Source organism: Haemaphysalis longicornis, unplaced genomic scaffold, assembly GCF_048455015.1.
Source record: "Haemaphysalis longicornis isolate Haplotype H1 unplaced genomic scaffold, Haemaphysalis longicornis Haplotype H1 scaffold_6, whole genome shotgun sequence".
In the NCBI taxonomy this organism is placed as follows: Eukaryota; Metazoa; Arthropoda; class Arachnida; order Ixodida; family Ixodidae; genus Haemaphysalis; species Haemaphysalis longicornis.
The window spans coordinates 164,932,771-164,953,870 of record NW_027526407.1 but is presented as its reverse complement, the minus strand read 5'-3'; the positions used below and the strand labels follow the sequence as shown (position 1 = coordinate 164,953,870).

The window sequence follows — 21,100 nt, the reverse complement described above, 5'->3', positions numbered from 1 at the left end:
TAGTTCTAAGGAGACCATTATGTAGCGCGACTATGTATGATGCAATCTCAATGAGGTAATTTGAAAGAAAACGTCAGTGTATAGGGCCAAGATTCACAATGTGGTCGGAAATAATTAAGGGTGGCAGTAGCTTGTTAGTAGTCTACAGCAGTTAATGGTTACTCTCTGCTATAAACATGATAATGGCCAACACGCCGGCCACTCAAGAAGTGTTCACGCAGTACGTTATTTTGAAAATGGCATGAGTTAACTACGCTTTTAATTAGAGTTGTATCCTCGCAGGCTCACTGGATACCAAAGTACCTTTCGTACTTGTCATTGGATGACTAAACCGGGCTTTGTTAAAAAAAAAAACTACTGGTGAAAAAAGTGGTTCGCGTATTTCTATACTTCCCGGCTGCTTTTTACAACCTATACGTAAGGTCTTCATTTTTCGTTGTTTTCCCATACTTCCTGCACGTGGCCCAATGCCCCTGCGCAGGATAAAAACGAAGGGCATAGATAGAGAACCGCCGTTCATACTAGTACTACAACAAGAGGAGCTAGAAGCCGGCATCTCTTTTTCATTTTATTTTTTTTACACAAGATCATTTACCGTGACCACGTGTTCGGTGCAAGACTGTACTGAATGCGTCATGACAAGTGCACCCGCTCTATCCTTCGCGCGTGTTTCTCTCACTGCAGACAGGTGTATAAAACAGCGTACTTTGAGTGCATCCGCTGTCTCGCATACAGGTCTCATAGCAACAAGAATGACAATGCTCAGCGCTGTTGGAGTCTTCATTGCATTGCTGCACGCGACAGTGGCAGCGAGTAAGGGAGGTAAGTAGCGAACAGGTGGCGTTCACTGGTCGCTTTGGCCGTTTTATTGTAACGTTATATGGCTAGCGTTCGTGTTGTTTTAATGTACGGGCGAAAAACTCTCGTGTGTCTTGCTATACAAAGCACGCGCCATTCAAGAACTCAAACTACTGGCATGCTGTCACCAGAAAGTTGCACACCCATCAAAACAAGATTTCAACTGCAAGCTAAACGTCTCATCATTTCATATGCATGTTAAGTAAATTATTTAAAAATGATCTGTAGCCGCTATCGTTGTCTACTTTCCATAAAAAAAGCTATCGCCTTCCGTGGGTCCGTATTAAAATAATACAGTTAAACCTTGATGTAAGGAACATCTATGCAACGAATTCCTGGATTTTATAAAGTTTTCGAAACTTTTGAACCTTTGAAAGTTTTTAATGAAGTTAATGAACGTCTATATAGCGAAGGTGTTGCGACGGTTAACCTTGGTGGAACGAATTCGCTACGCTGATGACCCATTGTTTTTTGCACTCTTTATAAAAAATTGGTTGGAGAAAGGGACTAATAGCGAACTTCGCCCTCACCGTAAACTGCCGTGCATTTTAAGTGTCAGTGCGGTGTCGGTTAGGTACTAGGCCTGCCTGTCGGCGTGTGTTCGCGAGTCTCCACTGCTATCTGTGGTGTCGATTTATAGTGGATACGTTCTGCTGCCAGAACACAAAACGTTTTGTCTTTTCAAGACAAGCTTGCAATTTTAAGTGCTGTCTCCGCCGGCGAGGAAGAAGAACGTCGCCGCCCTATACAATAACACAGCTAGCACCCTCTCAGCAATCGTAAGTGCGGCAAAGCGCACCAAGTTCGCAAAATGGTGTCGTTTTAGCATAACTTTGGTCCTTGAAACGGGTAAAGGCACCGAAAAGCGTTAAAAGGCAAAAGTGATTCTTCAGTTCCGTTTGGGAATACGGGGGGTAAGCGACCTTTTTTCTTTGGAGTCCCCTGTAGTGACTAAGTTCGTCGGAAAGCAGATGGCGCAAATCACGCAGTTTTTCCCCGTGGAATAAATCTATTAGGATAAGTTCAACATCACTAATGTCTAGCATTTTGGTTTCGTTTCTGCTTGATTCACGTGAGCCTGAATTCAAAACCTGCATGTAACAAAAACCTGCATGTAACAAAAAATTGCAAATTTTTGTCAACTTCGTTATATCCAGGTTTGACTGTAAAAAAAAGTTGTCAGAGTGTTTAGAACCTCACTGTGGAATTTTAGGATTGAAAAACAAGGTTAAGGTTTCTATTGTGACCATTGCGTAATAAGGAGAGAAATAAACCAATTACATCTATTTGATGATTTCATACGAATGGCCCAATGTGTGTGGTTTTGGTTTACAAGCTCTCTAAAATAATTGTGTGAATGTGGTAGTACACTAGGTCGCAAAACAAAAACCTACATTGTTTGTAGCAGCTTCCATGCTATAAAGAATAAAATTATCACATGAAACTAGCAGAGCACACCAGAGATTATTCTGATTGTGTGTTTAGTGAGAACCACTCTGACACAAGCTGTTATCTCTTACCATCATTTTGATTGGCTTCATGTGCCCACATCGCAGTCATACACAGCTTTCAGAACAATATTAGGCTTAGGTAGTCTTTCTTAGACATCAGTTCTCGGAGTGGCGATGGGTGCATCAATTTCCCTGACAGTCGCCAAACTTACGATGGAAGCGCTCGAAGTACGTGCCCTTGGCTCGTTTGCAGCGCTAGAGACCGCGTTCCTGCGCTAGGTGGAAGGTTGCTTTATGGGCTCTTTAAGGGCTCGCTGCAATACTCCATGGCTCATGTCAATGGCATCGAACCAGCCATTGAAAGATCGACTCAGGAAGGAGTAGACGCATGACATTTCTACCCGTTATGATGAAGCGTGGCGGTGCGCGGCTTTTTCCTTTCCTCTGTTCGAAAAGAAGCACATACACTACCCAGTACCTGCGCTTCAGTTAAATGCACCCAGCAGCACATGGCGGATAATACTCGAGTGCGGCAGGAGCTTCCGTCTTTCGGTTATGCATAGACACGGAGTGCGAACAAGGCAGGAGGGGAAACGACGATTCCTATGGCGGCGTCATAACGTCACAAGCGCTTCGCCGAGAATAAGCTAGCGGTGCTTCCCGCAGGAAAAGAAGCTGCGTGGCTGTAGAGATCGGCATTTAATGACGCAGTTCATGAAGGCACTGCGGCCACTATAATTTCGTCCATCAGGTGCCCCAACCCCTGTCTTCACAGTCGCAGCTTAGCAGTTCGTGTTCTTTTTAAGCGCAAGCTCTTTTGCGCCGGCTCCTGTGGTTTGGCGGCGCTGTCGGCCTCGCAGTAACCGAGCGAACGAAAAGGGCACAGAAGGCAGACGAAATGGGTGGAGCAGGAAACGGGAGGATGAAAGTACTATGGCACAGGTTTGAGGTGAGGGTGGTATTCAGACGTAGCCGCTCCGAGATAACGTAGAGTAGCGCGTGCCGTTGTGTGTTCGACGATGACGCAATCGCTTCCAGAAACGGAGGAAATGTTGCGTCTGTCGCTGCGGCGAAACAAGCCGCCCGAGCAGTGGTTCAGCGCCGCCAAGCCAGAATGCAGAACAGCGCGCCGCTAAAGAATTTGTTGTACACCTCATGCAGGCCGCAAAATGGGCGGGGAAAGGGGCTACCCACTTGCGTATGGGTGTGTGAGTCATGCCCATTAAAATCTTTGGTGTGTCTGATGAAGTTGGCGAGCCATGTGCCGCATAGTTAACCAGAGGCTTGCTGGTAGAGGCTCTCTACGTCTTGCCTACCGCGCTTAGCGAAGACGTAGTGCAGTTCTTCGGGCTTGGATTAACCGCCAATATATCTACACTGATTTCAGTAGTGGAAAACGTTATTGTAGATATAAAAAAACAGGTCTTTCCTACTACGTGTGTGCGAGAACAACCCATTCCTCCCTGTCGTAAGGCCTCCCAAGGCTGTCACGACTCATGAAATATTTTCATCGACCTCGTATTTAAAAATCAGGCATTGATGCAGCCAGTTGAACATATCTCCGTCCATTTCTGCGATTACTAGGCCCGGATAATGAGAATCAAGAACGCGGAGAGGAGTGTTTCTTGAAGAATGAGTAATATGTGAAGAGTAAAAGTGGCGTGTAACCAAACCTTAATCTCTGCATGAAATTATTTGCCTCCACAAATTTCGCACACTCGAAACAGCTAAACAGCTGCGCTGAAATTCAGGATTATTGAGTATCGTAATCATTATCCACTTTTTGGTTATGACATTATCTCTCCCGAGCATGCTGCAATTGCCCGTTTCCCCTCCTGTATATATTCTTGCTCCGTGCTTCGAGCTATTAATTGAATCCCTTCAGCGAGATCTGCCTCGCCCAGCGGATGTAGCCGAAGTTGAAGGTCAATGGCGCGCGGCAATTCCGCACGTGCCCTCCACCAGAGAGGCACTGTCAAGCACTCGGATATGATGTACAGACCCCGCACGTGCCTTCTCATAAACTAGGGCACGAAGTTGCGGAAACGAATGACAAACTTTGAAGAGAGAAAAGTATCCGGTTGTTGTGCACGCTCTTTCTACAGATTGCCAGTGCGCTTACGTAGGAGACACAGGAAACTTAAAACGTCTGCAGCAGCGTCGAAACGATATGAACTAAAAACACGGGCTGTCAAGCGCCCTCACCGAGCACTGCAACACCACATTGCACATAATAAATGGGTATACTGCAGGTGGGGTTAGAAAATAAAAAAACTGCCCGCGTACTTCCCGTACTTCGTACTTCGCTGCAGATTTTGTGGAAAGGCAATAATAGTCTTTTGCGGCCTCTGCCACTCAATGTCTCTACTTTTTTTTTCATCGAGATAGTACGCCCTTTGGCGTACGCCCTATAGGCACAAGTGAGTGAGTGAACAATTTTTACTGAGCTTCATATAAAGAATGCTGCGCGCAGACACCAGATGGGGTGGTTCCCTATTCGCGGGACCCATATGTGTCCAGTAATTCTTCTCCGCGAGCCACAGCCACAAGTTGACACCCGTTTCGTGGAGGAAGTCCGAACCCTCTCCACGCACTGCTCAAGGTGTTCTCCTCTCTTTGGAAACTCCCACAGTAAACACGGTGGACATTTGATAAAGACTATTAAATTTTCTCGCGTTTCACTGGTCGCGTCGTCTACTGGCACGCTCCGCCACTGTTTACCTTTTTGTGACACCATCAGAGGGCGCTTTCTTTATAGTTTTTGTCTGGAGCAGCATTTTGGTGGAAAAAGAGCAGAGAGAAAGCTAGGAAGACATGCGAACTAAGAAATCACACTAGCACAAACATATCACGAAGGATTTTTAAGGGGTGAGGTGATTGTACAGTGGCGTTACGACTAAGGTCGCTGTGAAACGCCACCCCGTTACAAAGAGAAATCCGCCAAGAATCATCAACATCATCAATCATCATCATCATCTCAAAAACATTGTTTTTGAATAGGTATTCTTTAATTGGCTATCGCAACAATCAAGCAGCCATCTATTTCTAATCAAAGAACATTGCGAGTAGTACGTATACATATGTAATTTTGGTTTGCCTGATATGTGCCTAATCTTTGGTTTATGCTGAGAAATGCTGACAAGTAAGAACATCGTCACCATATTTAGTCGTAGGGAAATGTTTACCTTCATGAACGACTCGCTCAGGTTTTTGTTTACCTTTTGGCGTGGTGGCTGGATCGACAGACAGACTGAGACCAAAAGTTGTATGTCCAAGTAGCCCATGAAAGACAATTGTTTTTAAGAGAATTCCACTTCACGCCTCTCTTGAGACGCTTTACATACAAACGACACAGCACTCTCCCACCTTATATCGGCCCAGTGTACGGAAGACGCCTGGGACGCGTCGTGAACTCTACTTAGGGGTAATATTTGGGCTCTATATAATTCTGATCAAGGCTACCATGTGGAATTCGAAACTTTCACCTTTGAGGCATGCGTACATTCTGGTTGGCGTCCTTGCCTTTTCATTCTTCAGTCGTTCTTGTGTGTTCACCGTGCTGGCTGCATCGTGTTTCAATAATCCGTTCATTTGCTTCGGCGGCTGTTGTGGAATTAAGGTGCGATGTCACGCATGTGAAGTTAACCATGCTTATAACATTTTTTTTCTGTTTCAGCACAATGCCTTAGTGTCACTGTACCCGACTTCTTGACGTCTAATTTGGTAGGTGAACTAGTGTTAGCAAGAGTACTACCGGTGATTGGTACCATCAGCCTGCTATTTTCATATAAAGTACTCGTCTTGTTAAGGTTACTACTTTGTGATTTCATTTTGTTAAGCACAAAGTGTTTCATTTTGTGCTTTCATCTTGTTAAGTTACCATTTTGTGCTTTCGAATGATGGGGGAAAGGAAGAAATATGCCTTATGCTTCCAGCCGACCCTGCGGTTTATTTGGATGTACTTTAAGATCAAAAGATCTCGAACACCACGGACAATATTCATTGGGCTAATCACAGTATATAATCATAAAATATATTTTCATTCTCGCAGGGGCAGTAATATTCGCTTTCATGCTTATGCGCTGTCACCAAAAATAGTCCTTGAGATCACAGGTGTTAAACTATTTCGTCTGTAAAAATATGCGAAGATGGAAAAGCTATACCGCTTTATTGTTACCTTCAAACGAATGCGGGAACGAAGGCAGCACGACAATACTTGTTCTACGCATGTCTCTTGCGGCAAGGATACATGCATACATGAGTGGGACAATCTAATTTTAAGGCAGCCGGTAGGAACACTTGAGGGAGTTTCTCTCAGCAGTCGTCTACGAATAGCTGAGAACACCGCCTTGAGCATCCTTGTGAAGAATACTCCGAAAGGCCAACCCAGCGCGGTGTTTCTGTGGTGGTGTAATGTATAACTCAATTCCATTTGGAAGGACAAACGTTCGAATTCCGAAAAGCGTGAGTTCGTTTTTGCAGAATTTGGCAAGTTTTTGATCATGACCCTTTTGTTATCCAATTTTGTTGCAGTGGGGTTATTTCGACGATCATGACCATATTGACTCAGACGAGTTGCACAAAGTTGGGTTGGTTTCAAGATAGTGTGTTTCTCTAAGCTGGGCTGGGTTAGATTCGGTTGCGTTGGGTTTTGTTTACTTAGGGCATGGCAGTAATCTTGCTAGGAAAGGCCGGTTTGGTAACGTAACGTTACGTTAGGCCTCATTAGGATTTTCTGGCCCTCATTTTTGCCAGTGCTTGATTGTGCACTGGAATACCAAGAAGCTCATTTTTAATAGAAATGTCACGTGGTGTTCTAAATAAATGAGAAACGAGTGCCGGTAAAATTTTAACTAGACATTTCTCCCGGTTGCCGCAGGGTAGACGCGGATTACCTTTGTATAACGTTTGATAATGATGTTATACTAACAAGTGGGTTCACTTTTGGTTAATTAAGTGATTTTATTTGGATCAGCCTATATCTTATGTAACAAAAGCCTGACCAGGGCTAGTTGGTTGAACATACTGAATAATTTGAGGCGCTGAACAACGGGGACCAGAAGAAACACGTAGACACAGACAAGGAGCCTTGTCTGTGTCTACGTGTTCCTTGTGGTCCCCGTTGTTTAGCGCCTCAAATTATTCACTATATCTTATGCTTCTTTCTTCGCTCTTTACTATTTTGTGCTGTGTTAAAAAGATTTATGTGTTTTTTCAATAAAAGTACCACTATGTGGATGCATCAATAAATCATTGGTTTTACCTACTTTTAGCGCAGTTCTTTTCCAGAATCCTGGGAATACGATTACCGCATCATCCCGCGGTTTCAGCAGGCAGCAATTGTGCTTGGTACTTACTCTATTTAACGTGTAAACTTGAAAGTGAGCAGCCTGAACCACAGTAATTCAATGTGCGATTAATGTAAATACCCTACCCTACGATTGTCATCGACCAAAATCAATGGTAAAGCTTGATACCTGGAGCATTGGTTTTTTATGCTGGGATAACAATATGTACATTCTTATTTTTTTCCAGACGCACTGTTACGACGATAATCCCGTCGACATCTGCACGCCTTTCAATGTGAGAATTGATTGTTTGTATAATTTTGCACCCAAATACCCAAGTCAGAGCAGTCGTGCTGGTTGTAGTAAATATTAAAGTGCCCGTAGCAGTTTACTTGATAACTGCACGTGCATTGCCCATTTTAACGCAATCCTTGTGTTTATAAGAGCCAAATGTAAGCTAAGTTGTGGTCGTTGAGTGTGAAGGACAATTGGAATAAGCTTCAAAATAAACTCAGAGCAGCCATTGCTGAGAGCGATGGCTCACGGAGTGTGCAGGAACCTGCTGGCTTGCAGAGTTTTACGGACTAAAGCTCGGTGTCCCCATTGTAAAATTTTGTGAGCGCCAATTACATAAGTTCTTATTTGTCTAACACACTGCGTTTGACAGTGCGGTATTTTGGAAGCTAATAAATTGAAAGAGGTATTATACAGGAAATTTAGGATTCACATTGGGTGCTGCACTACGCGCATATGGGCAGCATGAAATTCGCAAAGATAATTCCGAGAAGTGAAATACCGTTTTTCTCTCATTTTCAGCCCTATTTAGGTAACTTAGCTTTTTTGAGAACTTGTTATTTCTGGAAGGTAAATCATGCTTTTGCGAGAGTTTTGAAGTTCGACGTCCTCCAAGCAAACTTTTGGGCTTACAGGCATTTCTACGTGCGGGTGACCAGACACATCGCAACTGCAATCATAGGGGCCGAGGCCACAGTCACCGGGGCCGGACTTGTCCCCATAAAAATCATGGAAATGGGATGGTGAGTTTAAGCATGGTCCCGCACTTCTGGAGACGTGAAACTTTTTCTCTCCTTAGGGGTGAGTGTAAAGATCGCGGCTGTCTGAAAAATGGGGAACACTTTTCCGAAACCAAATGTTGTTGACAACCTCGAGGAGCCAAAAAGAATCCATCTGGCATCTGGGCGGGGTGTGTGATCTTTTGTTTGCGTAGAGGATGAACTGCTTCTAGTAAATTGCCTGAGGTTGCATGTCTATTAATGTAACGGAAAGTTTGACATCCACCTAAATGCAGCCATACGGCTACAAAGGAAAGCTATACAGCTTTCTTGAAAACTTCGCAGTTGAAGAAAAATTCGTCCTGGTCCAGGATTCGTCCTGTTAATCCACCAGATTTTCCCCTAAAATCTGTTTGATTAACAAATTTCTAATAATGCAGACATCAAATGGTATGATTTAACCTTCGTCCAAATTGTCCCGTGAAAGCAATGAAGGCTCGATTATTCTGAAATCTTTAATTTTTATCGTGTACTTTATTTTTATCGTGACAGTTCAGTACTTTTAACTTGCGTTGAGAGAAATATTTCCACCTGTTTCTTTTCCAGGAGAACGAAGCAGAAAAAGTGCGGGCAATAATAAACGTGAGTGCACCCCTAATATTGAGAATGTACGCAAACATTTTACATTGAGTTGAAAGGATGGTTGTACTGTCTCCTTCTAAAATCTTGAAGTTATGCTAACATATTCGGGTGGAAGAGCTTCTAACTATATTGACACTTATCTTCCAGTGTACAAACTACGACGTAAACTACAAGGCGCTGGAGTTAGCGTTTTTGCTCAACGATTTTGTGGCCTCTACACTACCAGAAGACCAACGGAACGAAAGTTTGTGTAGGTAGTTTATGAAAATCAATATCCCCCTATGTTTGAACGACAAGGGGGTGGGGGGACGCGAAGCTTATCTTTTTTAACCCTGTAATGCCCAAACAGTGAAAACAGAAGATAAAAATTCTAATGCTTTATTAAATTACAGTTTGGGACTCAAACAATCAAGAATCGCAACAAAAAAATTTTTTATAACAGGGTTTTATAATTACATAATGTATCATAAGTCAAGAAAAGTAAGTATAAATATACCTACATATATAATGTAGGTATTTAATGTAGCATATACCCATTTAAATGTCGGTAAATGTATACCTACATATAAAGCAGGTATATAATGTATCATATACTCCATAAAAAGTGTAATATACACCCCCTGAAAATAGGTTAACCCACCTTGCGCGCTCACAATGGAGGAATACACCTTTCAAACTGTATTTGGGACTCCACGCGGACAGTTATCGAGCTATAGTTTTTTTAAAAAGGCTTAGAGGATATCAGAAATGATACAGCGAGCATTTGTTGGCGGCCGAAAGGCCCATGTGAGAGTAAAAAAAATTCGAAAGATGGCGTTTCTTATATGATGCGTTGTGCATTACAGGGTTAAGTGCAGAACCAAATTTACCAACGCTGAAGCGAGCGGACCCTGTTTATGACCATTAATGAGGGTGTATGGTGGTAATGCCATTTCTACTGTTTGTGTATTTCAAGGGGGTGTGTGTGGATCGTCGTCGTTAGGTAGATGGGGCATTTTCCGTCTAATTTGGCACGTACATGCACCCCTCATCAAGTCCGAACTTCTTCGATAATGCCACAATCGCGTAATCGGCCTCGTAACGCAAGAGACTCAGTTTCGATTCCTGTGGCAGGAAGCGTTTTAATTTTCCTTAACTTCACCCCCGATCATCGTGTGCAGTGCCTTTGGCGGACAACTTACGCCATAGCTGAGAGGCTGAAAGGTTCGCTTTTGTATTAAACTGTGCCGCCTCTTCCTCCAATAAACAAAAGCGCTGTCTCCAGTTTACATTTGAGCAGCACCATCAAACTAGACCCCTTTTACCCTTAAAAAAGAAGGCGTTTCCGCAGTGTGCGTGCAAGAGAAAAATATAAAAAATAAGCAAAGTGGGAAGTACAACTAACAATGCTTATTGCAAATGAGCCGAAAAATATTCCCTTATTAGCTGTCACGTCCCTTCAAGAATAGATAACGCCTCCGAGCGACATGAAAGAAACTTTGCTGACCCTGTGGGAATTTGCTCGACGTAAAGGTCTGGTGAAAATGACCTAAATCGAGTGGTCTGTGTGCGGGGCGGACACGCGTAGTGATTGAACCCCATCTCCCCGCTGGTGTATTTCCCCTCCTCTTCTTCCCTTCCCCCACACGAGGCGTTCGACCTCTCCCTTCTAAATAAATTCATTCATTCATTCATTCATTCATTCATTCATTCATTCATTCATTCATTCATTAGTTGTGTTGGTAAAAAGGGAATTTGAATACGTAGGATTACTCCATGACAAAGCCAACCGTCAAAGGAGCAGGTAAACGAAATGGTAGACGGAGTTGCTCCAGTAAAAAAAAATGCTGTCGCACGTGCCGAAGTGACACGTGGGCTTTGAGGTGCTCCGTAGTGGGCTCCTCGGGATTAGTTTTGACCACCAGGGTATCTTTAATGTGCGCCGAAATCTCGACAAATGCGGGCTTATGCACTTCGTCTCAACGAGAACAGCGACCGCCGGGGCCGGAAATTGAGACCGCGACCTTTAGCCCTGTTAAAGAATGAAAGTATTCCGCTGACGAATGTTCCAGTGATATACTGTTGTAACCGTTTTGTGTACTCTACCTACTTCAGCAATTCTTATTTCTTGCAGCGCAAGCAAACTTCATTGTGAACTGGTGCGCGACTGGGATGCCTCTGCCCACATTTCTCTACAACCTGACTTGTGACGAATACCTAGCGCAAGTGACGGTCACGTGTGACAGTCCAGTCACGCTGTCGGTGCCTGATGTGAACAACCTGGGACAGGTAAGGAGAAAATGCTTGTGACGTGCGTTATAAAGATATTGGTAAATTATGATTAAAAGAAATGGGCTGTAATTTATTTTGAACTAAGTTGACATGCTAAAACCAAACCATATCGTCACACAACGCAATTATAGATATAGTGCATTGCTCAAGGTAGGCTTGCGCGCCATATATCTGTCTGCGGATAAGAAACTGAATGTTTAAAAATTCAGAATTAAAGCATCTCGAGTAGTTTCTGCCTAAAGAAACTTGTTTGCACAAGCAAGAAATGTATGTAAGACTAGCACAAGCCGTGTCAACTGAGCATTACAGGGCCCCCCGAGAATATTTAATTTTCTTTTTCATGCATGTTGTTTTTTTCTGAGGTGAGTCACCTTCATGTTTGCAGTGTGATGCAATACGTTGTTGCCCAGCTTGAAATAACCATGCAGGATACGTGTCAAAATAACAGCTTGTGATACTATGAGGCCCCAAAAGCAATAAATAAAACAAACCATCATGTCATGTTTTCCATAAGTTGTCTCTACAGCTCTCATTTGTTTTTATTCAAAATTTCGCGCCGATATTCAGAAACAGTTGCACTATTGGCATTCCTGAGAGACTGGCTTAAAAGTATACAACTATAGGAAACAATGTAAAAGTGTTGTGTTGCCTTCAAGCATAAATTTAGAATACACTACTGCAGTAAAGTTACTCAAGTGGGAAGAAAACTGTTTTACTGCCTGTTAGATATTCTCTAAAGAGTAGTCGTTGGCTTTCGGGACTATAAGGAGAGAGACATTCTACCCACCCTTGCCGAAAACATCGAAAAAACGTATTTCTCAGTAATTAACCTCATTTTCCGCGAGCAGAGTTGATTTACTTTCAACTTCTTCACCCCAAACTTCGCGGAGAATTCATACATTTTATGCCAAATGGAGTTACGTTTTCAGTTATAAAATTTGTTTTCAGTAAATATGTCTTGAGAATGTTTTCAGTGAAATATGTTTTCAGTAATTGAGGTGTTTTGTTGTAGAGCCGTTTCTTCTGCCACTGTACTAGCATATACAAATAAAATGAGAATAAAAAAATGTCAACCAGAGCACGCAATATAAAAAAAATTGGTAATGAAGATAAAAGCATGGCTCGCAAGCGCCATATTCAGAAAGGCACATTTTCAATTATTGTTACTGTAATAAGGCCACTCGACAATTTCACTTGCACCGAAAGAAGTCGCACTATTTCTGTGTCTGGTTTATATTTTCGCGTTCACGTTTTATTGGTCCTATGACTGCACATTCATTAGGGTTACGTTAAACTTGAAAAGCAATAAGTACAACAACCAAGATTTTTCACAAAATTTTGATGTTTCTTCCAGTGCCTAAATGATAATCCAATCACGGAAGTTTGCAACCAGGGAAACACTGTAACTGTAAGTATCTTTTCCGGAACACCCCCCATCATTTTCGCATAGTTCAGTGTCGGGGGGCGTGCCTTGTACATGTATCCCCTTCCAGAGTGTATACTTGCTCTTGGGACTGCATAAAAGGCAGCCCACGATTTTACACAACTCATGGCAACACGCAATATTTCAAATTATTAGCTAACATAGGAGAAATATTTATTCGTTATTTAGCGTCCTAGCATGCAGCTACATCGTTCTAAATTTTTTCGCAAAGAATAGTACAGCAAACGTTTTTTTGCGGACACGATTTTTTGTAAAAAAAACGGGAATTGTTGTCCGAGGCTCCTCTATTAAAAGTCGGTAGTTTTAATGCTCTGTGTTTGTGCCTTTTGACAATTTAAAAGCACACCCTTTCATCGGCTAACTGAACTCTCAATTGTTGTCGGGCTGAAAAGGTTTCGTGCGCTTGCCAGAGTGAATACGTTGGATTCAAGGGTAGAAAGAAAGACGCCGTTAAGGTTTCTATCTTCAGAGTTTATTCCGCAAACATTAAGAAAATGTATTCCTTGGCGTCCCGTAAAACGTAGTTTAAAGATGGCGATTTTCCGACCTGTTTGAGGCTATTGAGGAATGGAACTGTGTAATGTCTAATAGCGGGGCGTCAATGTATTGTATCAAGAAAGGCGCGAAGAAGACACCCTTGGAGGACGCCGTTGCGGGAAGGACCGGAAGTTGCGGGAAGGGAGCTGGAAGTTTTGCCACTAACTGTATTGAGTAGGGACTATTAGCAAAGGCACTTTACTCCATTTCAGTATATTATTGTGTACATACATGTAGGCATGTTTCACAAGCGATTGAAAAACTGAATAAACGCTTCACCAAAATTAGAAAAAATAGCGCCAGTCAGTACGTTATAAGTACGGTTAAAACTGGACTCATGCTTGAAACTAGCTAGTTGAGTTATAAAACAGCACTAGAAACAGGGCTACAGAAAGGGCACACAGACACGGCGCTGTGTGCCCTTTCTGTAGTCAGCGCCCTGTCTGTGTGTCTTTTCTGTGGTCCTGTTTCTAGCGCTGTCTTATAACTCCGTTATGTACCAACTGGCCCGCCTTCAATCTGTGTTGTAGCTAGTTGAGTTTCCCAGGAGACCTGGCAAAAATTGTCGGGAGGTGTAGAAAAAATTGCTTCCTCTATCAAACGGGTGGTATTAGAGAAAATAAAATGTTCGAGTTTCCGTGTTAAAGTTGTAAAGAAATACAGTGACGAAAATCTTTAACCAGATGGAAAATGCTAACGGCATTTCGCATCTCCCAGTCTTCTGCAAGTGGATCCGAGGGACGTGCGTCACAGAGCAGAGGGAAATATTCAGAAACACCCTGCGTAACGTTTTTAGAATATTGTGTCTTGATTTCATCGCTTCTTTAAGAAAATGATTATACAGTGAGTTCAATTAGGAACAGGATTTGATCTTAATAAAAATGACCGACGGCATGGCAGGCACAGTAAAAGCTAGGCGAATACGTACACAAGTATTTCTGTGTTCAATAAATACGGACCAAAATGCACAACTGAATTTGTTTAAACAGCCACTTCAAGATTTTTATTCTGAGGTAGTTTGTGAAAGTAGTGCTCGCTTCCTTGCGATATATTAGGTGTCGGACGCTTGTCCGATTGCTGTACCATTCCTGGGACGTCCCTTGAAGTAAAATGAATGTATTGAATAACGTACGGTGTCGAGGTATCTTTAATAGATAAACCTCACCCAACTTATTCACACTGCTCGACTGGGCTGCTCCGCAAAGGACCTTTTTAGTGTCAAATCTCTTATTGCGGTATTCAATACGAGAATATTTAGATGAGAAGAAATTGTAACAGTAAAAATGAACTAGCTTGCTATGCAAATTTTGTGTTTGTAAAATTGATCCGTTATTATGCAGGAACCCCAATAAAAGCGTGTTTTGTAGGCCGAAAAAAAAACCGACCCTGCGTATTACCAGTGGTATGATTAGGCTAATTTATCGCATAATTTTGTTATGCTTTGAGGAGTAACCAAAGCGGCACCTGTAGTAATTTGTCATATTTCCTTTTACGAAGGAATGTAAGAAATAAATAAGTTGTCAGGGTTCTTTGATACCGCACGATCTAACATGTTTGCCGACCGACTTATGATTTATGTTTGTACACTTATTAGTTGGGTTATGTTCAAGTTAGGTGAATGTCTCCGAGGTACAATTTCTTTCTCTTTTCTATTGCGGCCGAAACATGTAACGTAAGTCAATATTTGGGAAGATAAAGACACCCTAAGACGACAAATGGTGAAGTACAGTATGGTTTGTTTTGAGAAGTTTTTAAGTGTAAATCACCAAGCGCCTCATTCCGCTGAAAACTGTTGTGTTTGTTGCGGATCTGGTAAAAAATGAATGGTCCGCAGCTCTAAATAGTAAATAAACACGTATACGTAGTCACCGAATTTCAATACGGGTCTCCATAGTAGGAACCAGTGAGCTACCACTGCGATATCTTATCACGCTACCAGAGATTGAAGAAAGCTTGAATGAAGGCATGTCCCGCGAGAAAAGTACGGTAAGGCGTGTAAAGGTGCCCCGTAGCCCCTCAGAGGTACGATTCTAGGAAGGCTCTGGCGTGCGTCACCAATCTTTCGTGGAAATGTTTTGCACGAAAAGAGCAAGAAACGAATGTAATGTAGGCGACTCAAACATAGTGTAGCAGTGAAACATCCTGTAGAAATAATTAGGGATATAGGACGAAAAAAAACCAAAAAAGAAGACGCTCTCACGATGCGGCGGTAAAAAAACAGTTCGCAAGTGTAGGAGATGTGACCTTCAAAGCGGCTAAGAAGACTTTTGTGCCTCGAAAAGTCGAGTTTGAGCTTTGAATACTTCAGAGAAAACTATTCCGTGCCGCATAGCAGAGCCAGCATAAAATTGTGTGATGCGCGCATTGACAACATATGTACGACATTTCATGTACTGAAGGTGCGTAAACAGTACAATCAGAAAACACCCTGGTGCGACACGTAATACATTTCCGCCACCTGCATCGGGTTGTCTTCATAAAAAAAGTATAAATTAGTTAGGTCAGGGTGGGTATCATTATCAGTAGTCTTCCTTTGTGGGCGATGTTCTAGTAAATAAAATTGGGTTTATTTAATAAAGACGCAGCTTTGATTAGCTATCACGTTTTGAAAGAAAGCTGCAGGTGTCAACAAAGTGAACAGACTGCAACAGATTAAAATTAGAGGCCTCGTGATGGCGTGAATCGAAGTTTTTTTAAACGAATGCCCGAGAGTTCTTTCACCGTTTGCGATCGGATGTCCACACATTACTGTATATTTCCGACGAACAAATTCTCTTAACAAAGTAAAAATGTGGAGCAGTTTATTCTCGCAAACCTAACCAGCGTTTATGGACAGTTCTTACGGTTCTTGAAAAGTATGCATTAATGCGGAATCGGTGTCCTTGAGTACGCGGCAATTGGCGAGAATCCTTTCTTACGTAATAATTCTTGAAGGTAAACTTGACAAAAAAATGAAAACAGATGCAGCACAATCAGGTGCAGTGGAGCTGGGCCAATGAAAGAAATCTATTTTTTTTCTCTACCTTTTTGTTGAAAGAAGAAACACGGATATTTGTCTATTCTGTATGGCCAGAAATATGAGATAACTTTTGCTTCGAAACAAGAGTAAAAAAATGCGTCCCCTGGCAAATTTTTGACATCGTCTAACACAGCCTCCACATCACTCTCGCCAAGGGCATGCTTGGTGCTACCAGGGAGCATATTTTAAATATAAGAACTTTCAAATGTTTAGAGGCATTCAAGCTTTTCTAAGCGATTGCGGATATCAGAAATGGTTAGAGGGACTATGCAGACAAAACACAAGTTTGTTTCATATGGGAGATTACCTCGTTAGTCATACTGACACACTTTTTAACGTAAACATCGCTCGAATAAGCTAAATATTTAGTTAAAAAGGGAATGGACATGCGGCCCACTAGCTCATATACCGCAACAGAACATTTGATGTCATATGCCCTGCTGTACGATTCGCAGAGGCCGGCCAAAGCAAACGCAAATTAAGCAGCGATTTTAAGCTGGCCGAGCAAGGAATTTGCGCTTAAATTTACGGCACATTCTTTTTATAGCAGTAGGAATTGTGGGGTAAATAGTGTAAGTTACGAAAGTACACTAAAACATAGAAGTAGCGATGGGTACTGCTGGTAATGCTCGCAGTACGCTTGTTTTATCTTCAGAGCAGTGCGGCGCTTTCGGCTTGTCTCAGATAACACTGGCCGATTACCGTAAGGCACGGTGTCTTACTTGACCCTGTTGGTCAAGCCAACACCTTTTTTTCACGAAACTATAATTTTCTACCTAACAAAAACAAGCCTGGTGCAAATACCGTCAAAAACAAAGCAAAGGCAGAAAACAAGCCGACGCGGAATGGCGGCGTTATATAGGAGGAGAAGACTCCGCAGTCGGCTGCCGAGCCTAATGGTGCACTAGTTTTTGCTTGAAGACCTGTTTTTGTGACGTCATTGCAGCGGTCACTAAAACACAAGTTTTGCGGGGTAATCAAAATGTTACCTTAAATTTCCTAGTTACTCAATGAATAAAGCATCGTTTGCTTCCGGACAAGCGCTAGAGAACTGTGAAACACGCGATCGTTTGAATAAAACAAACTTGTATTTAGTCTGCATGTCCCCTTTAAGACTGCCACTAGTAGTAGACTTTGTAATTCTTCGACTACAGAAGTAAATGCCGTTTGGTCAGCGGTATTTCTTATAGCTTTTTGAGTGCATCAGCAGGTCTACGATTAGGTTCAGCCCATCAAGTCCAAATCACCAGTGTAAAGGTAACGTGGGCGCAATGAGCTAATGTAGGCAGTGAACACAATACGCTTGGAAGGTGCAGCGAGAAATTGTTACGAAACTTCTTATAAAACATCTAGTAAAGATCACGATCCGGCTCAGGTGAATATAATTGGTTAAAGAGCTATGTTTTCCACAACCACTGATCTCGCTGAGTGCTACCGTAAGTATTCGACATCCAATGCGTGGTCCTATCATGGCTGTTGATGAAAATGGCATTCCTGCTTCATGGCTGATAGAGCAGTTGTAAATATAGGCTGCACGAAGCACTTTACATTTTTGAATGAACGTGACGCCTTGACTTCCCCTTGGGACAGAAAACTACCAGTAAAGAACCAAGCCGTAGAGGGAACCACAACAATTCGCGAATGTATAAGAGCTAGCAGTGAAATTGTGACTTTCAAAGCAAAGTGAGTGGGTTAGCTTCTTCGATCGAACGCATTCTCAAAGACCGGTATATTTGAGCGGGCTTTATTGGGTCCCTAATTTGCGACACTGTCCCCCGCTATACTGGCACTGACGGAAGGGCCTCGGACATGACCACACGACGCTGAAACAGGAAGTCGTTCACGGCCGCCACAACTGCATTTAATGTCATTTAATTCATGACGCCTAGTGGTTACGTAAAAACCAACCATTAAGCGAAAAAGTCGAGTACCAAAACTGGAATATTCAAGTTATCACTGGTAGAAACCGATTCGAAATAAATGCAAGGGGCACTAGGGCTAGTGTACTACCCGCTACGAAACCCTGATGCTAGTTCACTACCCGCTGTGTATTTTCAGCATTGTAATGATCATTGGCAAATGCGTCACCACCGAGCACCGGCAGTGATGAAGACTGTTGTGGTGCAAGATAACGCAAAAGTGCCGAGGGATACCGATACTCCCGGAACTCCAGAAAACACCCAAAAAACGCAGCAGTTATTTGGGGTGAATACTACGCAGATACTTTCAAAGAATCCATTCCAAACTAAGCCTGTCAAAGCGAGCGCTGCCATAATGCAGAACCTTGTGCATAACCGACGGTACAGATATCTTTCTGGAATTTGGAAGCACATCGCTAGGCTATTGTTTTCAAAGGAATTGGCACATTCTGCGACTGCTCAGTCAACTGGAAGCCGCCGTGTTGCTTCTATCTGGAGATGCAATATGCAAGTCGTGGCCGTTTTTTGCCGCTTGCTATACGACGCTGAGGATGTTCTTTCAAAGTTACTTTGGCCTACACACATGACAATAGTGGTTACTCTCATGCCAAGGAAGCTCGTGTTGGGATATTTCTGCTCTCCCGCTAATGCCGCGAGTTGCCAATGACGTTAATCTATACGAAAGGAAATGCGTACTCTGCCTCCAATGGAACAACTACAGAAATTCATGTCCCTCTAAGCGTAGTTTCAGGAGGTGCAGCTCCTACAAAACAAAAAATGGCCCTGTTGTTTGCAATGAGTGCTTGGTGTTGGTAGCAATTTATAACTGTGGCTGCTGCTTTCCTGGGAGAAACGATTTGCAAGCATTGAAGAGGTCTACGCCATAATTAGCGAAACACTGTGATTTTGTTGCTTTGCGGGATCTCTCACGCAACCACCTTTTTTAAGTCATATAGAAATTCGCGCTGAATTCAAAATCTCAATTTTAATTAGGGCGAATATTTTTTGATAAAAACGCCTATTAGTTGAAAGAAATTGTTGGCCATTTGCTTGAACAAATTGATTAACAGAGTGGATGTCTTTATTTTCAGTGGAAGACTTTCACCGAACTCATCGGTGTAATTAGGGTAAGTAATGTTTGCACAATCGTAGCCCATTAAAGAAATAAGACAACGCCATAAGAGCTCGCTACGAATTTGAAAGGACAATTTCAACTAACTAAAACGACAGGTCTAACTAAAAAAAGCCATAAAAGGCGATAGAAAGTGATTATAAGAAGACAGGTTAGCAATTATAATACCTTTCAAGAACGTTAAATTGCTTAAAATGTTTTTTGCAGTATGTCGGCCAATTTAGTGTGTTAAGGAATTTATTTTGGCCTTTTAAACGGCCAGCACTTGTAGGTTTTATGTAAGAATAAGTACGGCATGTTCGTTGACTGATGGAAATAAAAATAGTGAAACATTTGCTGTCTAACGTAGAGAAATAACCTTGCTTAGAATTTTTTGTGGTGATATTGCTGTTGTTTTGGTATTTTGATTTTAAGTGCGGCTTCCATTGGCCTGCTTGTCTTTCTGCAAGGCTTTCTTGTTTTCTTATTTAACCTGCTGTAAGAAATGCAGTCATTGTTTATAAAGAAAATAAATAAACATTGAAGATAATTGTACGGTACCACAGCTATATTTATCACCAGAGAGTTCAAGTGGTCATAATCATCATTTGAGGGACGTCTTTCTTTTTTCCTTTTTTCGTAAACATGTAAATCCTCAGTTACTGCAACAGAGCTTAAAATTTTCAGGTATTCTAAACCAGTGTTTCTTGGCCAACCTATAGGTATTGTTAATGTTATTCAACACGAAAAGTGTGAAATACAAAAATTGCAATGTTTTAGCCGTTGCTTTTGTTTTCAGTGCATATACTTGAGCATCATTCCCCTTCTGCCGTTCCCGGAATACGAATAAAGAACAAAATATCTTTGTCAATAAACGACTGTGCACCGACAATGCTTGCTTCTTTACTTAACTCTTGTAGCAGCATATGACTGCGTTAGAGAAAATATCAAATTATATACGAGGTCATATACGATTTTACGGTTTTTCAGACTCGCACGCATACCTGTTCACTACCGGTAGCAGAACACTACCACTTTCTATGAATAAACAAAAACACTTGCCCACATTTTATCGTTAGCCTAACAAAAGTTCTTCTTGAAAGACCACCTACCTGCGTACATTTTTGCTTAGTGTTATTTTAATTATCGACAACAAATTAAAAAAAAAAATGCCTGTCATACTACTTGTGTGATAGTCTTGATAAAGTAAGGTTTGTTATAGAAATATTACTTCTTAAGCGTTTTGTGTCAGAGCACATTTTCACAATATCTATGAGCCACCTTTTTATAGCATGTTCGAAAGTGATGACTATGATAATACCAAATGTGTAACCGTTGCCACTCTAAATTTTCGAGGAAGCATCAATGAATTTTCACAATTTACATTATTATCGATCCCTGTGTGGGAAATGTCTTTTCCGTGGATATTTTATGTCGGGTGTTCCTTTCACACCGCAATTACACACGCGAACTGCGACTAAACACAAAGTAGGTATTATTAACAAATTTTAATTCGTAACCTAAGAAAATATTATATGCCTTGTTGC

The 21,100-nt window shown here is 42.0% G+C and overlaps 1 protein-coding gene across 1 annotated transcript; it reads left to right on the top strand.

The window, feature by feature from the left end:
• The first annotated feature begins 698 nt into the window (after positions 1-698).
• LOC144142053 (uncharacterized) lies at positions 699-20,443 on the top strand. The gene is made up of 10 exons (XM_077673484.1): positions 699-822; positions 5,986-6,032; positions 7,845-7,892; positions 8,527-8,634; positions 9,217-9,252; positions 9,400-9,502; positions 11,366-11,520; positions 12,878-12,931; positions 19,534-19,569; positions 20,353-20,443. Exons 1-10 carry the CDS (start codon positions 753-755, stop codon positions 20,401-20,403), a joined length of 708 nt encoding a protein of 235 aa, XP_077529610.1. The 5' UTR covers positions 699-752; the 3' UTR covers positions 20,404-20,443.
• The last annotated feature ends 657 nt before the right edge of the window (positions 20,444-21,100 follow it).